The sequence below is a fragment of the Branchiostoma belcheri genome, unplaced genomic scaffold (assembly GCF_001625305.1).
Source record: "Branchiostoma belcheri isolate BF01 breed outbred unplaced genomic scaffold, Haploidv18h27 scaffold208, whole genome shotgun sequence".
Lineage (NCBI taxonomy): Eukaryota > Metazoa > Chordata > Leptocardii > Amphioxiformes > Branchiostomatidae > Branchiostoma > Branchiostoma belcheri.
The window spans coordinates 295629-315575 of NW_017803580.1; the positions used below are offsets into that span (position 1 = coordinate 295629).

At 39.7% G+C, this 19947-nt stretch overlaps 1 protein-coding gene across 3 annotated transcripts in view; it reads right to left on the minus strand.

The window, feature by feature from the left end:
• Positions 1-19947, minus strand: part of LOC109469559 (oxysterol-binding protein 1-like) — a 50234-nt gene that overhangs the window by 23104 nt on the left and 7183 nt on the right. The window contains exons 1-2 of one of the 3 annotated variants that reach the window (XM_019768092.1): positions 5695-6072; positions 559-684 (exon numbers count right to left, since the gene is read on the minus strand). In XM_019768092.1, the coding sequence (XP_019623651.1) occupies positions 559-684; positions 5695-5857 (289 nt within the window). In that variant the 5' untranslated portion in view covers positions 5858-6072. Of the gene's footprint in view, positions 1-558; positions 685-5694; positions 6073-10058; positions 10397-12162; positions 12378-19947 lie in introns of those variants that run through there. The other 2 variants (XM_019768091.1, XM_019768093.1) reach the window with 2 other exon arrangements.

A 19947-nucleotide genomic window follows, 5' to 3' on the forward strand; every position in this document is an offset into this window, starting at 1 on the left:
TGTGGACCGGGCAACGGAACACTACAGCTTAGCTAGTAGTGTCCGTTGCCGGCCACATCTGAAATGAGTGGGCTAAAGTTTGGAAGAGCACAACTTTTGAACTGAACGTCTCTATCCAAAAATTTAAAAAGTGCAATGTATGGTAACACCTCTAGTGCGATTTTCTGCACTGAAAGTAGAAAAATATAAAACTTGAAAAATTGGCCCAAGTGCAACCCTTTGGCGCACCCTGATCTCGGAATAGCCGTCTATCAAAACTTGATTATTGCGATGGTACATGTACATGTAGTGTGTGGTAAGCAGGGCTGGATATTCATTATGCAATTTATGAGAATGGTACACCAGTGCACCCAGCCTAAAAACTTTGGGAGTGCAAACAAAATATTGGGTACACAACATATTAAGATTAAGATAATATTACGTATGTATGTCTGCAAAAAATTATACAATTACAAGGCATCTTGGCTTAAGCTGGAAAAAATAAGTTATTTGGAAGACTACAAATTAGTACAATGTAGAAATGCAATTAATCGTATCAGAACATTGTATATATAGGACCTGGGTATGGAGATGATAGGGCACGATGGCGACACACCACCCCCTCCTTCTGTAATGGACAGTCCCTTAAATCCTTTTTAGGTGTGGGCAGTTCCTCTATATTGGCCAGACAGTATTCTTCTTCATCTGGGTAATGTCCAGTAGTGGTCAGTGATGATGACATCATACAGACACAGAAGGCAAGAAAAGATAGCAGAAGTTTGAACACAATACTTTAATGTAACAGGGTTCCAAATACTTTTTCACCTAGGTTGCCCACGTGCACTGTAAACCAATCAATATTTCAGGTTGCCGTCAACACTGACTGTTTATTACCTTCGCCAAGAAGGTTATGTTTTCAGTAGCGTTTGTCTGTGGGTGTGTTTGTGTGTTTGTGTGTGTGTGTGTGTGTGTGTGGTTTAGCAAGATAACTCGAGAAGCAGTGGATGGATTGGAATGAAACTTGGTAGGTGGGTAGGTCTTCATGAGACCTAGAAATGATTAGATTTTGGGCCCCCTGGTGGCTTTCCTAGGTACTGCAGCAGAACTTCCGGTTTTGATATCTCGTGATCTGGACATGCTAGGGTCACAAAGTTTGGATGGCAGATAGCTCTTGGGATAGGGAAGAAGTGACATGAGTTTGGGTCCCCTAGCGGCTTGTTCTGGAACTGCAGGAGCATTTGTTGAAATTTTTTGGAATGAGGATAATTCAAGAACCGGTTGACGGATTGTCGTGATTTTTGGTATGTAGGTAGTTGAAGTGATGCTTGACATGATCAGATGACAATTATGCAAATCAGGAGCTAATTTGCATAATTAATGAGGAAATTCTATAAATCTGCTTTGTTCGATAATAGACCTATGAAACACTTGTGACATTTGTGAGAACGAGAAAAAACATCTGAGGATATAGATTATGTAAATGAGGACCTAATTTGCATAATAAATGGCAACTTTTTATAATTTCATAGTTGTAACTTCTGGGAATTTCATACTTGCCACATTTGGAAGTTAAGTGAAGGTGAACATCAACAAACATAATTTATTAAATCATGGCCTCATTTGCATAATTTATGAGGAAGTGCTATAATAGCATTTTTGTTAAGATAAGGCTGTCATTGGGTGTAGAATATGATCAACTGATATAATCCATGCAAATGGGGTACTTATTTAAGAAGGCAAGCCGTAAGCCAGACCACCTGTAGAGGTATCACTCCCATACTGGCTGAGACAGGACACAGTAATTATAGAAGCCTTAACTTGCAACCTGTTATCTCCAGTAATTCACAGAAACCATAATTTGCATGGTGAGAGTGGGTATTTTGAACCCTGTATACGAACAAGTCAAGGCTCTAGAACTCTAGTCTTATTGATGACATAAAGTCTCCAGGGATCCCTGTCTTGTCGGATAAGGTCAAAGTAGCACGTCGGCAGAACGTACTGCGCCTGCGCAGAACCCTGTATTTTCGCAATTTTCGGTGGATTTTTGGTCAACGTTGCATCAGAATTTTGCCTGTTGCAGAGGATATCCTTTCCTAAGAAACATTTGGAAACTAAAGACGGGATGTTAACCTTATATGCGCTAGTACGACCTTATATAAGACATTCTGTCGAAGTGCTATGCACAATACATTACGGGTTTCGCGCAGGTGCAGTGCGTTCTGCCGACGTGCTGGTCAAAGTTCATTCAGGGTTATGTCACAACCTTAAAGTCAAAGGTCAAGACGATAACAATTCAATATCAGTCCAACTATACAATACAAGTCACCATTATTCTCTGAAACAGCGTATGCTGGCTCACAGTTTGATGCTATTGCAAACCTGACACTGGACCTGTACATACTTTTTTGTGCTAAACCACATTGTAACATAGTATACATACATCCAAGTGCTACCAAAAACATAACCTTCTTCAAATTACTTAAAAAAGCCTTAATCCTACCCCATCCTAATTCCCACAAATATCTTTTATCACATCCCTGACTTGGAAGTACCATACATGTAGTTACCTATAAATCCTAGGGGACCCTGCTTATAGCCGTTATCAATGTTGTCAGCTTTGAAGGTATGAACTCCCAAAACATATCAAGTCTCAAAACATATCAAGTTATATCAAGTCCCAAAATCAAACAAGAAACCATGTACAATCGAAAACTGACATATGATTTTAAAAAAAACAGCATATAAAAAAAAAAGCAAAAAAATAATAGCTTGTAAGCCTCACCCCATGACAGTCTTATCTTAAGTTAACAAAGAAGGAACCCTGGTAAATATAACTTATAAGTACATGTATGGCAAACAGGCCAAAGTACACTGTAGAATGCCACTTGTAATATACATGTAGCTAAAATCATACTAAATACAAACATTATTTAGTTCTTTCCCTATTTGAAATTTGGAAAAAGATGCAATTCTTTTGGACATTGGACAATTTACAAGAGATGTTCCTCAACTGTAGACTGAGACAGATAAAGTCCCTACACGCATGTGTTTGTACAGTTTTCTACAACAAACACGTATACTAGTGCAGAGACCTTCTCTCAAGATTTTCTCCCTTCAAACTTGACTCTATTAGTACAAATGCACAAAGCGTTGGCTTATATCTCACATCATACATGTGTATTCAGTATCTCTTACCTGCAATAGTATAAATCTAAAACCCAATTTCCAGGGGTTTAAATTAAGGGTATGACAAACGATGATGTCAATATTCTTGTTGAACATGAATCATTTACCAGAACTCTGGTATTAGTCACAGATACAAACTTGGCAATCTATTTATTACTGTATAACAACAATCTCAGAAGGGGGTTAAAGGAGCTGCTCTGGTGGACTTGACGGTATGAAAGGTGTTGTTACAACCCCCGAGCAGACCCTCCCCTCCCCTGCCGGTGAGTCTGTGTCCCATCAGCTGACATGGCAGGATGGATGTGAAGTTGGGAGGGACAAGGCTTTGTCTCCTCAGGGTCTGCCCAACCACAACATTAATCTCATTAATCCCACCTGTCAATCAAACCAGCAGGTCACAAGGTACCCGCCAGAAAACCCTCCTCATCATGGCTCATGTGACAGATTAACTGATGAGGGTAGAGTCCAATACCAGCCCCTGCCCACCTACATGGAGATTCTATCTGCCAAGAAACAGGCTACACCTCACTTCTGCTCCCTCTGCACGCTTTCCTGTACCCAATAATGTCAACTGCACGTACCTACAGACGCATCCTGTGTGTCAAATCAAAATCCAAAGCCAGATGTCTGCCACCAGCGCTAGAAAATCATCCCGAATAATAAATCAGGTCACAGGTCACCACACATGCTCAGTAGGGGAGAGGCTGACAGCTGGGCTAACCATGATTATGGATGTGTTCCCGGCCACCCGGTGGGCGGGGCTGCCTAGCAACTGAACCGGACATACTAAATGATAATCTCCAAGCAGATCTTTTGTGGCTGCAGAGACAAATCAAATATCGACCTATGTAAACACCAGAAAATTGTTATCATTCCAGCTTGTGCCCAAAACAAACTGACGATAGAAAAAAAATCTTTTTTTTGTGCATTGCAGTTTTAATTGGTTGACTGCCAAAAGAAATTGATAAAATTATTCTCATCAATCCAGAGGTTTTGTAAAAACAGTTAACTACATAAACTAGTTGAGTTCTTTAATAAGACTATTCAATTGACTAAAAGAAAACATGTACCTTTTCCTATAGTTAGATCGACCTATTCACACCCTCACCAATTCCCCAGGGGATTACTTTACCGGTATTGAAGTACTGACAGGGATCCCTGGGGAAATTTTCAGAACCACAGTTCCACAACACCATTAGGTAGTCCATACATGTATCTTCCTTAGGCGATATCATATTATGATTATAGAAGTCACCTAATTTGCATGTCTTACACTTTACAGTGCATACGTATTTAAATACTCAATAATCTACATATATATAGTCCCCAAAATAACCTGTCTGTGACCAGTGGGTACCGGTTCAGAAAATTCAGGTTTAGGTCCGGATCAGGTTCAGAGGATCAGGTTCAGGTCCGAACCTAAACCTGGACCTGATTATTGTCGTACAGTCATGACAGTAGTAATAATATCAGATCTTGGACAGCCCTCTAGCGAGTGTTGATAATTGCATCTCTCGCGAGATTTGCGGCTCGAGAAACCTTGAGACTTGACACAGATCTAAGATGGCCACAGTTTGCGTCAATGCGAGCGCTAGAATTTGTTCAAGGCGGCATAAATACATCCCAAACCGGATTAAATACACATGCACAAGAAAGAAACAATGTTCTTTGTCCCCTTTTTAATCTGTTTGAACACTGAATGCCGACAATTCTCCAAAATTTGGAGTGAAAATTTATATGTATATGGACACATGACTGCATCGCTTGGTAGAGTTGGTATCCATCTCGTGGTGCACAAACTTTTTTCAGGCCAATTTGAAGCTGAACACAGTTACAGAAACTTAACACACAAACATGGATGTAGGTTATATCGTTTGATTCATGGTTATTTTCTTTACCTGCCATGGCCAGAATATGTGAATTTAAAGATGTGTGTACAATCTACAGAAATGTACATCAGGTCTGATGAACATGGTAAATTGCGTTTCGGTTTCTTGGACTCGGTTCCCAAATGTTGTTCTGGTTTAAACCGGTCCGGCTGAACTGGTACCCACCCCTAGTCTGGACTTATCCTGTTGGAAAGTCTACAGCTGAAGAACTGCCCATGCAGTTCCAACAAAAGTTGCTAGCTATAGAGGGCCCAAAACTTTTGTCACTTCTTTCCAATGGAAGTACAAGAACTACCCAGCATCCAGATATCATGATGTAGCATAATAATAAAATAGAAAACAAGGACAATCTGCATCAGTTCCTATAGATACGAAAATCACCCAGGGTCCCAAAATCTAACTATTTCTTCGATATAGGCCAAGACCTAACTGCACAAGTTTATATAAATCCATCAACAACTATAATTATAATATTATAATGCCACTAAACCATGCTACAAAAACCTACCGTTCTTGGTGAAGGTACACATGTAATCAAATCAGAAATTAGAGCTACACTAAAAGCCCATGAATATTCATATAATAAAAAAGGATCCCCCTTGGGAGCCTCTGGCCCTGCAGCATCAGTCAGCAGACATACAGGCACATGACGACCCACACGTGGCCTGGGAACGGCCGCTCCTCTCCGACCTGTCGTCGTTATAACGCTCGCCACACCAGCACGTCAGGAACGCCGTGCACGCCATGATCCGCCGCTTCACCCCGCTGCCGCCATGACACCGACATGCTCGTACTGTCCACATCCCACCTCCTCCTACCACGCTGTACACCAGTCAGTACCAGACCTGCTACACAGCCACAACCACTACTTCTTCTGGGTATCAGGGGTCAGTCCCACATCGACTGCAGTTTTCCAGTCTATTCCAGTTCTACTGCACATCTGTCCTTTTCTGTCTCTTCCTGAGTCCCTACAATTCCATCCTATGCAAAACCTCTGATCCATTCCCCATGAATTACCACAAAAGACAGGTCACCTTCTTGGCACACTATGCCCTCTGTATGTCTCTCTGGGGCTCTGTATGGGGGTTGGCAAGGATCTGAGAAGCCAACAATCACCACAACCTTTCTAGAATAATTATACCTTCATGTTATATAACACTATATACTGTTACATAATTCTTCCCAAAATGTCTTCCTTGGCAATGGACTGTAATATGTATTCTTCAGAAATCATATATATATAAATAATGACACTACTTCCTTGCACTTACTAGTAATTAAGAACATTTGATAAATACTAAACACATCCATTATAGCAGCAACTTGTATTAAGTATTATAATGTTACCAAAAAAAAACAAGCAAAGAAAGTTGATATTGCTTGTTTGTCAGACAGGCCACCTAAGCTGTAAGACAAATTTATCAACAACCAATCACAAGGCTCACTTAAGGGTTTTCAGACACTCCACATCACTAAAAGAGCTCCTCAAATTCCTGAAATAGCCTCCACTGGAGTTTAAATCGGGAACATGTGATCTCTGGTTGACCTAGAAGTATGCTAACCATGCCAAGCCTGCCGCACCCCCCTCCCCCGTTCTGTTAGTAATCTGACGTTCCACATATAGACTGTGCTCTTGACAACGTCCTTGGTGAGAATCCACTAATCTGCCTATAAATTATACATCATGCAATGAGTGATACTTGCCACTGTCAACTGACTGCCTGGAATGCGCTGCTATTGGCCATTGCCTAGGGGAACATTTATTTCCCTTTATCCACTGAAGTATCTAATGTTACAGCTGCACATTTCTATGGGGAAAGGTTTTCTGCATGTGAAAAATTTGCGAGTGAAAACTCACGTGTCTAAAAATCAAAGTACTTTGCACATGTCAGAAAATATGCAGGACTAACGAAAAATGTAACCGAGTAAAATAATTTACATAAATAGATAAAATCTACAACTTGTAATCTATCATTATGTTATTGTATGTTCGAAGAACCCATGATTTCTAGGTCCCTTGTGAATTGGTTGATTTTCTCATACAGTAAATCACTTTATTTTCACATGGCAGCAAAAATAAATAGCGGTCTGAGAAAAACTGGACATCGTGGCTTGAAATTAACAGTGTCCCGATAGCCACTGACCGGTAAAATTTAGGCTGGGACAACTAGAAAGACACTTTGGGACATTTCTGGGACAATAGTCAAGTGTGAATAGTCAACATCAGAATGTCAACCCTTCTCTTGTATAATCACGCATGCGTCCCAGCTTTTGGCTCCAGAAAAGCCCCCCTCCCAATTTCTTGTCTACTCTGTAATTATAACGTGCCTGGGAGTCATAAGCAAAATAAAGTTCAAGTCATACATACCGTACTTCCCGAAAAACAGGTTAGGACCATACATACTCACTTTGGGACAATCGAATTCGAAATTTATTTTTGGGACAATGCTGGGACAATAGTAAAAAAAGTTAATTTCGAGGCTTGGACATGTTTGCAGAACTATGCGTTTGCGGTAGGGGCAGATGCGGCAAAAAAGAAAGTTGCCAAATTATTTCACAGTGCACAGTAATGATAAGTTTGCGATACAGAAAACTGTGAATATAAAAGTACCATGAAAAAATAGTGATGTATAGTATCTTCCATGAAACTTGAACATTTGAAAATCACTTGAATTTCTCAGATATACATGGACAAGCTAGTACTAGTATAAAATTACCGTAAGGTTTTGTTGTAGAGATATATTAAGCTTAGTGATGCATACCTAAACCCAATTTTAGGTTCAGGTCCGGATTCAAGTCCAGAGGTTTAGGTTCAGTTCTGGACTTGTAAGTCCGGACCTAAACCCATGACATATACAAAATTGCATGTTGGCAACCTTGCAATGTTGTCTGGATGCAACTTTGGCCACATAACATGGAGGCCAGTACTTGACGATGCTCGATGGCAATGTTTTCTCCATTTTGCAGTCTATGGAGGGTTTTACGCGGTTTGGAAAGAAAAGGGGTATGTGAAATGGTCTTATGGTAATAAGTCCGGACTCAGTTCTTGACTTTTAGGTTTTTTTGGACTTGAACCTAAACATTCTTACAAGTCCGGATCCAAGTCCAGTGAACCAGTATGCACCACTAATTAAGCTTGATTTTATATTTTTTCACACAGGTTCTTTCACATGTAAACTTTTTAAAATATCAATAGACTTTGTGATGTATTTATCATATATTTGACAACTGTGAGTGGACAGTTTATACAATGTACATGTACATGCCTGCCTCCCTCGCACTGTCTTCTCACTTGGACAAACTTTTTCAGACTAAAGTTCTGCTCAGATTCCTATAATTTCATCTTCATCAAGTTCAGTATTAATTGTGTAGAAACATTTCCTACACTGGTATTAAAATATGTTGTAGGAAAGGTACTCATGGCACTATGATCCCTTTCTCATAATCATATGAGATTTTAATAATACAGAACACCTATGCTATACATATACCCTAAGTTGTAAACTTGTATAGAATACTACATAAACTACACGATGATACTTTAACTATTACAATAATGATATAAGTTATTATAACATTAACCTAATTGACATGAGACAAATATGAAACTGCCTTGTTTAACTGGCATACAGGACACATCTTTCCTCCTGTATCACCATGTGTGTGGTTAATGATTATTTTTACTCAAACTCTTTAACCTGAGCCAGAGTGGACTATCAAACCTTCCACGGGGTTGCTAGGAGACCAGAGCAGAAGTATTCTGTGGTCAACGGCCGCACGGGCTCCTGTCCTTTTGAACAAACAAGGTTTTTACCCATACTACACAATATATGGACCGGTAAAATGGAGCAAAACGAGAAGCCAGGTACAGGCTAATTAACTGTTCCTAAGCCATTGATGTACATGTAGAGTAGTATGAGAACAGGGTGCTACATTTAAGGGAAGCTAGGTTTTACTGCAGTGATACTATTATGCACAGTAATTTGTACAACATTCTCAATAACTGACAAATGTTTTATTATTACTATTATAATCTAAGTTAACAATTTCTTACGTGACAATACTTTATATTTGGGATTGCATTAGCTCAGTGTTGTTAACACTATATGACAATACTTTAAATTTGGAACTGCAAACCTTACTAGATGTACATTGTAACAATGAAAATACATTATTACATCATGTCAGAATTACTTTGCATTGTTAGCAGCTAATTTCAGTGCACAGTGAACCAGTAACACCTAGCTAGCTTCAGTGGACAGTGAACCAGTAACACCTAGCTTCAGTGCACAGTGAACCAGTAACACCTAGCTTCAGTGCACAGTGAACCAGTAACACCTAGCTTCAGTGCACAGTGAACCAGTAACACCTAGCTACAGTGCACAGTAAACCAGTAACACCTAGCTTCAGTGCACTGAGTGAACCAGTGAATCTGAATCCTTCTTTTTTTGGCAAATCATAAAAAAATTACGTGGGAGAATACGAGAACCAATTGATTTAATTAATATGGTCTTCGCCAGTGTCACAGAATAGAAAAATACATGACACTGTAGTTGCGAATTGGCAAGTCTGGGGAATTTTACATAACCAGTTACTGTAGTACATGTCAACAGACATGAATACAAGAAAACAAAGAGTGACAGAACATTAATTAATGTATGTCTGACACCAATGTTGACATAACATCACATTATTGAAATGTTATGCCTTTATGAAGGATAGCACACATGTAGAACAATACAAAACATCCATCATACTCATCATGAACATTAATCAATAAGCATAATGTCACTGGGCAGTGGTTTCTTTACTTCAGCTATACTGTACATTGTATGTATGTAAGGAGCTTCACAGAGTAACCCATGTACAAGTACTAAAGTCTTTGTACATGTAGCTACGTACTTGTCCAACCAGTTCAGTGTTCTGTGCCCACACCTAAAACAACTTTCTGGCTGGTAGGTTTAGACACATCCACATGACTCTCTGCTACAGTACTGTACTTACCACCCAATCGCCAGGGTTTCCGTCGACGCCGGCAGTTTCTGGGCCCTTTGAGCATGAACAGCAGCACAGTTTTGGCCATGGCCATGATGGTTAAAAGCAATCGCTATCTTCCACACGTACAATTATAATATCCCGTACAGAAAGCCATACTGGACTTTCCTCCCAAACATCAGTACAGACTGACTTTCACATGGTTGTTTCCTGGTCAGTGTTTCCATACGACTGAAAAGTTGTAGTCCTGGACAGTTTTACATAGTGGACAGTGCAAAGTGCCCAGGGCACAGGAAGTACTGTAACATTACAGAAGTAGACAGGTATGAGTCATGGCAGCCTGTGACAGACCATGTTGTAGAGTGACCTTTAGTCTGCAGCACTACAGCTATTATCTAAATAATTGCCTGCAGATATCAGCTGACATAATGGGTCATACCACTAGAAATACAGGTAACTCCTGTCACACATTCAGACTTTCCACTAACCTTCATCCCAAACACCAACCAACCAAGGTCGGCTGCAGTTAGGGAGCCGTCTGACCAGGTTTGAGCCATGCCTACCTTTTGCATGAATCATATCAAATTTGAGTTAAATCTGAGTCAAATTTGACCCTCAAACATGCTCCAACCACTGCTGACCTATTCCCAAATACCAGCCAACCATGGCCGAATTTCCCATCCACCTTGAATTATGTTTTAAAAATTTCTAAACATTCGCAGCCAAACAGTAACTGACCTAGCCGAATACTACACACTTGAAACTAGGCAGGGCTGGAAATACTGGGCGCATGTGCACCTTAGTGCACCCAAATTTGGAGTTGTGCACCCAATTTTTTATGTGGGTGCACTGGTGCACCCAAATATTTTCTTAGGTCTAACGTAATGTAAAGATGTTAAATGTAATAGTTACGGCTACTGCATATTCTTAACATCTAAGTGTCAGTAAATATAATACAATCATTATGATTGTATTATATTTACTGACACTTAGATGTTATTAATAAGATATAATACAATCATTATGATTGTATTACATTTACTGACACTTAGATGTTATTAGTAAGAATATACTGTAACTGTAACTATACATTTAACATCTTTACATTACGTTAGACCTAAGAAAATATTTAGGTTCACCGGTGCACCCACATAAAAATTGGGTGCACAGCTCCAAATTTGGGTGCACTAAGCTGCACATGCGCCCAGTATTTCCAGCCCTGCCTAGTTTCAAGTGTTAAGTATTTGGCTAGGTCAGTTACTGTTTGGCTGCAAATGTTTAATAATAGTGCACCTGGGAGTGAACATAAGCAAAATAAAGTTGACTTCAAGTTGAAGTCATACAATACTTCCCAAAATACAGGTTGGGACAGTTCATCCTCACTTTGGGACAATAGAAATTTATTTTTGAGACAGTGCTGGGGCAATAGGAAGAAAAGTTAATTTCGAGGCTTGTCACTCCAAACCCGTAACATGTCAAGACTCAAGGTTAATTGTTATAATTGTAATGATCAGAGTGAAGTGTGTTTTTTCCTACTCCATCCAGCCCACAATACAACAGTCGTTAATTCATAACAACATCCTTGCCATGATTATAATCTACATCAGATGACCTTTCCTGCAGGATTATGTATGGATGCCATTTCTATAATGGAAAGGTCAGCTAAGGTGACCAGGATGTCCTGCTAGCATGGCATGAAGGATTACTAGCGACCTCTAGGGACAATTGTACAAACTGCAACTGTATACATGTTAATGTGATGATAAGAGCATCATTTATTTCCATACCTCCCAGAGAAACCTCCTTTCAGTGGAAAGAAGGAAAAGATGAACTATAAGTACATGTATGATGTGTGCTCATCGCTATGGAAAAACTACAATATGTATATGCATGTTTTTGTCCATTTCCAGTTTGGTCACCAGGGCTAGAAATACCCACTGCAACCTGCAATTTTGCAGGCAGGGAGGATTCAAGCTTAGTGCCATGCATATGAATTAGAAGTTGTACATGTGCGTACATGTACAAAACTGGTGTGTTACGCCTTAAGGCAGTTTACCGGTTATGCGAAACAGAGAAAAGAAACAAAGAAGTAGAATGTAGAAGACTTCCTCACCAGACGCCCCAGACTCCATCAGACGAATGGCCTTGGCCTTAGCCAGTTCCAGCGCGGTGACCCAGCGTTGACGCTCCACCTCGGAGCTGGCCTTCAGGTGGTAACACTGGGTGCCGCCGTTAGAGATGACAAAGTTGCACGAGTCCTCCACGTCGATGTACGCGCCCGCCAGGTTGATGGTCCCGCGGCATGTGTGCGCCATCTCTGCCTGGGTCCTGCAGGTAAGGGTTACAATTAATATTGTATTCTCATTCAAGTACATTCATTATCAATACAGTGACATAAAAGATATGTTGAAGTCTTTCCTGGACCAGAATACGCTGCGACAGTATGGGATCCATATACAAAGAAAGACAAAGACAAATTGGAAAGGGTACAGAATCAAGCTGCAAGATTCTGTATGAACAACTATGTAACAGGTGCTAGTGTCACGGAAATGAAAAGGAACCTACAGTGGACCTCACTGGAAGACAGAAGAAAGATGTCTAGACTATGCATGATGTACAAAATGACTAATAAACTGGTGGATGTCCCAACTACTAAGTACCTAATACCAGCCCAGAAGAGAAAAAGAAATAGCCACGCATTCAAGTACCAGAGTTATCAACCAAGGATTGAGGTGTTCAAGAATTCATTCTTTCCTAGAACTATCGCAGAGTGGAACTCACTGTCACCAAGTACAGTAGGGGCATTGTCAATAGATAGCTTTAAACAAAGTCTAGAGCTAGAAGTTCAAGGGTTAGGTGTAACAAGTCGATCGGTGTAATATAGCCAGCTGCCGCCGCGCCGCGTGCCTGCGAAGCTGGTGTGTTATGCCGAAAGGCGGTTATACCGGCTATACAGATACAGATACAGATACAGAATAGTGTATAGGGCGGCGCCAATCTCCAGTTTGATAGCCCTTGGGCCATATATATAGAGGTGCGATAACAAAAATGAATGGAACGCGCAAAGAAATGTAAACTTCACACTTAACAAATTCAAACAACTAATTTAATGTGAACTAAATAGGGATGTCTACAAACATGCTACTGATTCAGGAAAAGTGCAGAGAGACCTCAATGGTAATTAAACACTTACCATGACAAATAATGTTTACTTAATTTTCATAGCTTCTTATGTAAATATAAAATATATACCTGACACAAATATACAGCCTCCATTATTTATGCTGACATACACTGTTTTATTGATTATGCAAACCTGTAAATAAGGTCCTTATTTGCACTGATTATTCCATCTGTTAAATTAAATGATCTTATATCTCCAAAAATTACACAAGTATGAACACGTTCTCTTTATATTATTTTCTCATCTCTCAGATATTCGTCACTTAACTAATAGTTTTATGTCAAATGTTTTAGAAAATTATCAAATTTATTCAATTCAAATCGAAGCCTTTATTTAGTCTTATGGCTGCTTTTCAACAAGGTTGAGTAAATGAGGGGGGAGAGGGTCTCGGGTGATGAATCCAAAATGATAAATTCAAATTTATAAATCATTAGCCCGTGTTAAATCAATGTCAACATTACACGTTAGTTTGCTGCCTATATTATGTATCAACATTTGATACATAAAATACAATGATACAATAAACTAATGTAACTATTGTTTGACATAACACTCGGAGTCTCCAGTTTTGTGCACAAAATTAGCCTGGGTGCCAGACCCATATAGCACACTAGGCCTGAGTTATCCTGTGTGCACTAAGATACTTTGGGTCCAGTGTGCTATGGGTGACTGGCATCCAGGCTAGCACAAAATTAGTTCACATTTTTGAGACTTTCCCTGTGTCATCAGTGTGCAAAATACCTGGTTGCCCAGTTACCCCGGGCAACTAAATTTTACTTGGGGCAACCTACTTTTGAAGCCAGGTAGCCCAGTGTGCTACCTGAATTTTAAGAATGCCCCTCCCCCACGAAATCATGCCCACTTGGCTTGCACCACTGTAGATGCTTTTTAATTTTAGGTATTAATGGCTATTTACTAGTAACAGTTAAGTTACTAAAGGCTGTTAGAAATATTGTCAAGGGTTTATGTATGTAACATTACTTAATTTGAGGAAAGTAGTAACTTATAGGTGGGGCAACCTAAAATTCTGATGGGTAACCTAATTTTTGCCGTAGGTTGCCCACTGGGCAACCTGGTTCAAAAAAGTATTTTGTACACTGGTCATCTACCGCTCAGTAAGAAATAGTGATGCATACCGGTTCACTGGACTTGGATCCAGACTTGTAAGAATGTTTAGGTTCAAGTCCAAAAAAACCTAAAAGTCAAGAACCGAGTCCGGACTTATTACCATAAAAGACCATTTCTACCCTCTTTCTTCCCAAACCACGTAAAACCTTCTGTAGATTGTAAAATCTTTGCTGCAAAATGAAGAAAACATTGCCATTGGGCATCGTCAAGTACTGGCCTCCATGTTATATGGCCAAAGTTTCACCCAGACAACATTGCAAGGTTGCCAACATGCAATTTTGTATATGTCATGGGTTTAGGTCCAGACTTACGAGTCCGGAACTGAACCTAAACCTCTGGACTTGAATCCGGACCTGAACCTAAAATTGGGTTTAGGTATGCAGCACTAGTAAGAAACCATGGCAGTACTGATAGGTGTCTACACAGAAGGTGTGTCCACACTCCTACCTGTAGAAGCCAGGACAGCAGATATACTCCAGGATCTTCTCACATGAAGGCATGGTTCATACTGCAGCTGCTCTCACACCACATACACCAACCACCCTCCACAGAACACACACCATGACTGCCCCGTCTGTGTCAGACGTTACGGCCAAATGGAAAGTCGCAATAAGCACAAGTAGATCAGCCACAGCCAGATGACAACTCCACAACTTCCATCAGCAGGTACGCCGTACTTTACCACATCCGATGATGTATACATATTTTCTCCATAACCTAGAACCTTGAATTGGACCTCTACCAACAGGAGTACAATTTTATCCTGCTTCAATTCTCAAAATGAAGACTCTGCTTCCAGTGTCCTTCCCAAATAGAGTTGATTCAAAATGATCAGTTTTAGAAAGCTCCAGGTCTCCCCGGTCTGCAATATATCATGAGAGCTTCTGACAACGTACTGCGTCCTATACTAGCAAACTACACCGCACACTCAATATGTATCTCCCTGTCTACCCATGTCATCAGACAGACCCAGCTGTTGTGCCATCCGTCCATTGTGTGGAACAATGGCTGCAGACAGGCTCAGTACACTTGGGCTGTGTGCCAGCCCGTCAAGGGTACAGCACTGCAGCAGGAGTGGGCCTTCGTTAATTGGATTGCACATGGACAGGCCTTGGGGAGCTGGGATATAATAATCCCTCCTACAGAATGTCAAATCATTGGGCAACAAAAGGCAGAGGACTGGAAGGTAATCAATGGTTTTTGGGTGTGGCCAATATTCATCAGGCATGTAAATATACAGGATGAAAATGAGTTGGGTTTTCACACCTGCAGACAAGATATCAAAAATCTCCTAGCCCTGGGAGATATTTACTAACAATTAAGACTTTTTTTAGAAATTTCTTGACAAACAGGACAATGGCTGTGATTAGCAGAATCTATTTTAATTGATGGTCTCGTTAACTGTGAAAGTCCCATGCATCCTTTGGTAGAATTCCACAGTCATTATGCAAATAACTTCTACATTTACATAATCTATGCGTGGTAAGGATAAAGTTTTAGGTTTATTTAAAACTAAGTTGGATATGTCAAAAGTATGAAATTCCATCATTAATCAGTGAATTACTAAGGAACTATGTGTGGCATTCTTCTTAATAATCTGTTTGCCCCTTACATTTGCATTTTATGATTTATTAATCTAATGATTGAATGTTCAAATCTGACTGTAGGTTTTAAGACTCACTTTCTCTTAATCACTATTAATATACTTTTAAGTATATTTCTTAATCTGGCATTGCTACACAATTCAGCCCATGTATTTTTGACGAATAAACCTGTCATTCATTCTAATGTTCTGACTCTCTCTCTCTCTCTCTCTCTCTCTGGGAGACTGACTACCCTGAGTTATATGGTATAAAAAACATGTACATATAATATGTACATGTGTCGATGTCTAATATTATTGACAATGTTAGACTTACATGTATATAAAATTTCTTCATTAATTATACCAATTAAGTCCTAATTTGCATTTAAATGAGTACATTTCTTTGCAAGCTACTTACATGCCTAAAATCATGACCAACATATTTCAGTTGCAGTACACCGGGAAGGTGCTAGAGGGCACAAACTTATTAGCTTCTCTAAATGCTGAAAAAATTTGAAATACATGTAGGGTCCCTGCTATGACCTGTAACCAGGGGCCAACAGTACTTTCACAAGTTCAACAAGTAAAATACGTGAGATACAAACTAAAACTTATACTTTGGAACTCGAAGCAAGTAACCAAGGGAAATCAATGTAATCGGTGACATTACATTAAAACCTAAGCATGGCTACATCATACATTGTATTTTCTTAAAACATATCCCCAATCAAATAAAAGAAAATAACACCCCAAAAGAAACAAATATATCGGTCATGTCTAAATTTCTGCTCAAACTTTGAAACTTGCTCAAAAAACAAAGTTTTTGTGAGGCACTTGGACCTTTGTTTTTGTGAGGCACTTGGACTTGGAGTTCCCACAGTTGGGCTTAAAACAATACCAAACATCATATACCATCATGATTTGTGCCAAGGCACGATAATCATTGGGTGGTTCGCGGGGAATGCTACCCCAGGATAATATTGATATCTTGACCTTCTGAAATACTATTTCTCATTTTGCTGGTAGAAATTACCTCTTTCCATTATCTTTAGTACATGTACTTTACATGTCGATTTTTATCTTGTCAAAATAAGTTTTCATGGGCAAAAGAGTTTGATAGTTGTGTGTGAAAGAAACTGCTTGAGACAATATGAAACTAGAGGTAAATTACTTCCAGATTTCACAAATGAATCCTTTACTACTAGTACTAACAACTGTTTCTCATCATTAATATTCATGCATATAAATTATAAGATTGCATAAATTATATCAGTTGTCTATATCTTCCATTCAAATAACGGGTTGCCCAATAAGTCTTACTACTAAAATACTAGTGCTGTGTACCAGTTCACTGGAGCGGTTCCAGACTTGTAAAAGTGTTTACTGTTTAGGTTCAAGCCCGAAAAAGTCAAGATAGTACTGATTCCAGACGTATTACCAAAAAAAACCTTATCACATACTAGTACCCCTTTTCTTTCCATTTAACCACCTAAAACATCGGCCATAGATCGCAAAATCTGACAGACTGTGCTGCAAAATGAAGAAAACATTACCATCGGGCATCATCAAGAGTCAGCCTCCATGTCATGTGGCCACAGTTTCACCCAGGCAGCATTGCAAGGTTGCCAATTTTGTATATGCCATGGGTTTAGATCCGGACTTACGAGTCTGCCTGCACCTAAACTTCTGGACTTGAATCCGGACCTGAACCTAAATGTGGGTTTAGGTATGCAGCACTAAGTCTTACCTAACAAGGAAGGCCTCATTAATAGACCCATTCGACTTTCACGGATCGCATAAACTGCATACGTCACAGGGGGGACATTTCGAATAGAAACTACGTCACAGGGGGGACATTTCGAAAGTTCCTTTCATGGATCGCATAAACTGCATACGTCACAGAACAAAATAACCTTAAATTGTTGTACAGAATGCCACCATACAAAGTTGATGCCTGTTTTCCTGTCATTTCCGCACATATTACCGAGAAAATAGATACTTACCTACCTTTTAGTAAAAAAATGATCTGCCAGGTTGGACACCATGAGCGCAAGCCACGTTCGACTTCAGCGTTCTAGAACGACGTTCTTTCGAAATGTCCCCCCTGTGACGTAAGCAGTTTATGCGATCCGTGAGAGTCGAATGGGTCTATTATGCAAAGAAAACCTGATTTGCACTAAGTTATGTTTGGAGATATTCACCTTCACAAACCTTCCCAATGCAGAAAATACGTAATTTTTTACATTTACCACTATGGAATTGTTACATCCTCATTATGCAAGTTAGGCCTTCATCTGCATCATATCTGTCAATGTTCCTAGTCTAATTCTCAACAACTGCCCCTGCAGTTCACAAACAAGTTCCTAGGGGGCTAAACTTATGCCACTTCTTCCTGACCCCAAGAACTTATCATGAGAACAGCATGACTATGCATATGGGCATGTCTAGAATAGGAGATATGAAAAATAGATATTTTGCTGCAGTAGGGGGTCCAAGCCACTAGGGGGTCCAAAACCTAATTATTACTGGGTCTCATCAACACCTACCACATATCAAATATCACTATGACAGATTTAAGACTTCTCAAGTTATGCCATTCATAGCCACACACACACACACACACACACACACACACACACACACACACACACACTAGGAAAAAATATTTTACCTGGGAGAGGGCCTAGGAAAAAAAATTCAAATGATCCATGAAATAACCCGACGTTGTGATAATTTCAAATCAAAAACATGATTCACGTCTATCCCATCATAACAATTTGGCAGTCATTAGAATCGACAAAATGTTATGTTTCCATATTCCGCATCCCTATGACTCTAGTAGATTCGCCCAAATCTCCCACAATCCCCTTCAAAAGCTGGCATTTGCATCGAGTGGTGCGAATAAGCCGAAATTCAGCAATCGCATTTTGTAGTGGCCTATGTAACGATTTCTATAAAAGCATAGCTAAGCTTCTTCTGCAGACAACATTCACACAACATTCACAGTAATTTTGTTCTTGTGTAAAATTGTATATATGTCAGTAAAGATCCCACTGGTCCCATCCCCGCACCCTGCTCGAACTTCTCTGCACAAATGTTGTAAACTAAGTACTGTACTGTCTCAACATTTTTGACTCTCCAAAAAAATTGAAGACAACCTGCCAAATTTCCCCTGGTTGTGATTAACACCTGTCCTCATCTCACCAGTCCCATAGCTGTCATATGTCATACACTGTATGTGATAAACTGAGCATGTGGAAAAAGTCTGTAGATTGAGAAACCTGGGGAGGGCCTAGGAAAAACTGTTTTAACCCAACCCCCAGACGACTGACCCTCCCACAATAAATATTGTACAGTCCCTAGAGGCTAGAAATTATTTATTTTTTCCCAACACTAGGGCCACACCAATTTAATTCCTTGGTTAACGGATTTTTCTAGAAAAATAATGGAGCAGGTGGGCAAAAAAATAAAAAATAAAAACAGGCCTAGGCATCCTATTATGGCCTAAAATGGTACGATAGGAACCATGAAGTCAACACAACAGGCTGGTTCAAAATTTAAACAATGAATTTTGAACTTTTAATGTCTATGCAAATCAGAAAAAAATGAAGCGGACGAATCCGTTAACCAAGAAATTAAATTGGTGTGGCCTAGGGGCCAGGTATAATTATGGCTTCACCACAAAGTGGTGAAGACATATTGTGTTCCCTCATGTTTCTTCTTCTCCTTCTTCTCCTTCTCCTGCCATTTCTTTAAATGGATTCATCTCTGCCATTTTCCGGCCAAATAACACGAAATTTGGCATGAAGGTAGAGTGGGCAAATACCTCGACGCGTTTTTTTCATTTTTTTGAAAAATTGTTTTATTTGGGTTTTTTTGGCCATTTTCAGGCAAAAAATATACATTTTGAGATCTGGTTCCCAGGTACTAAAACCAAATGACCTGAAATTTGGTATGGGGATACCTTGGACATATGTCTACAAAAACTCATTCAAGCTTTT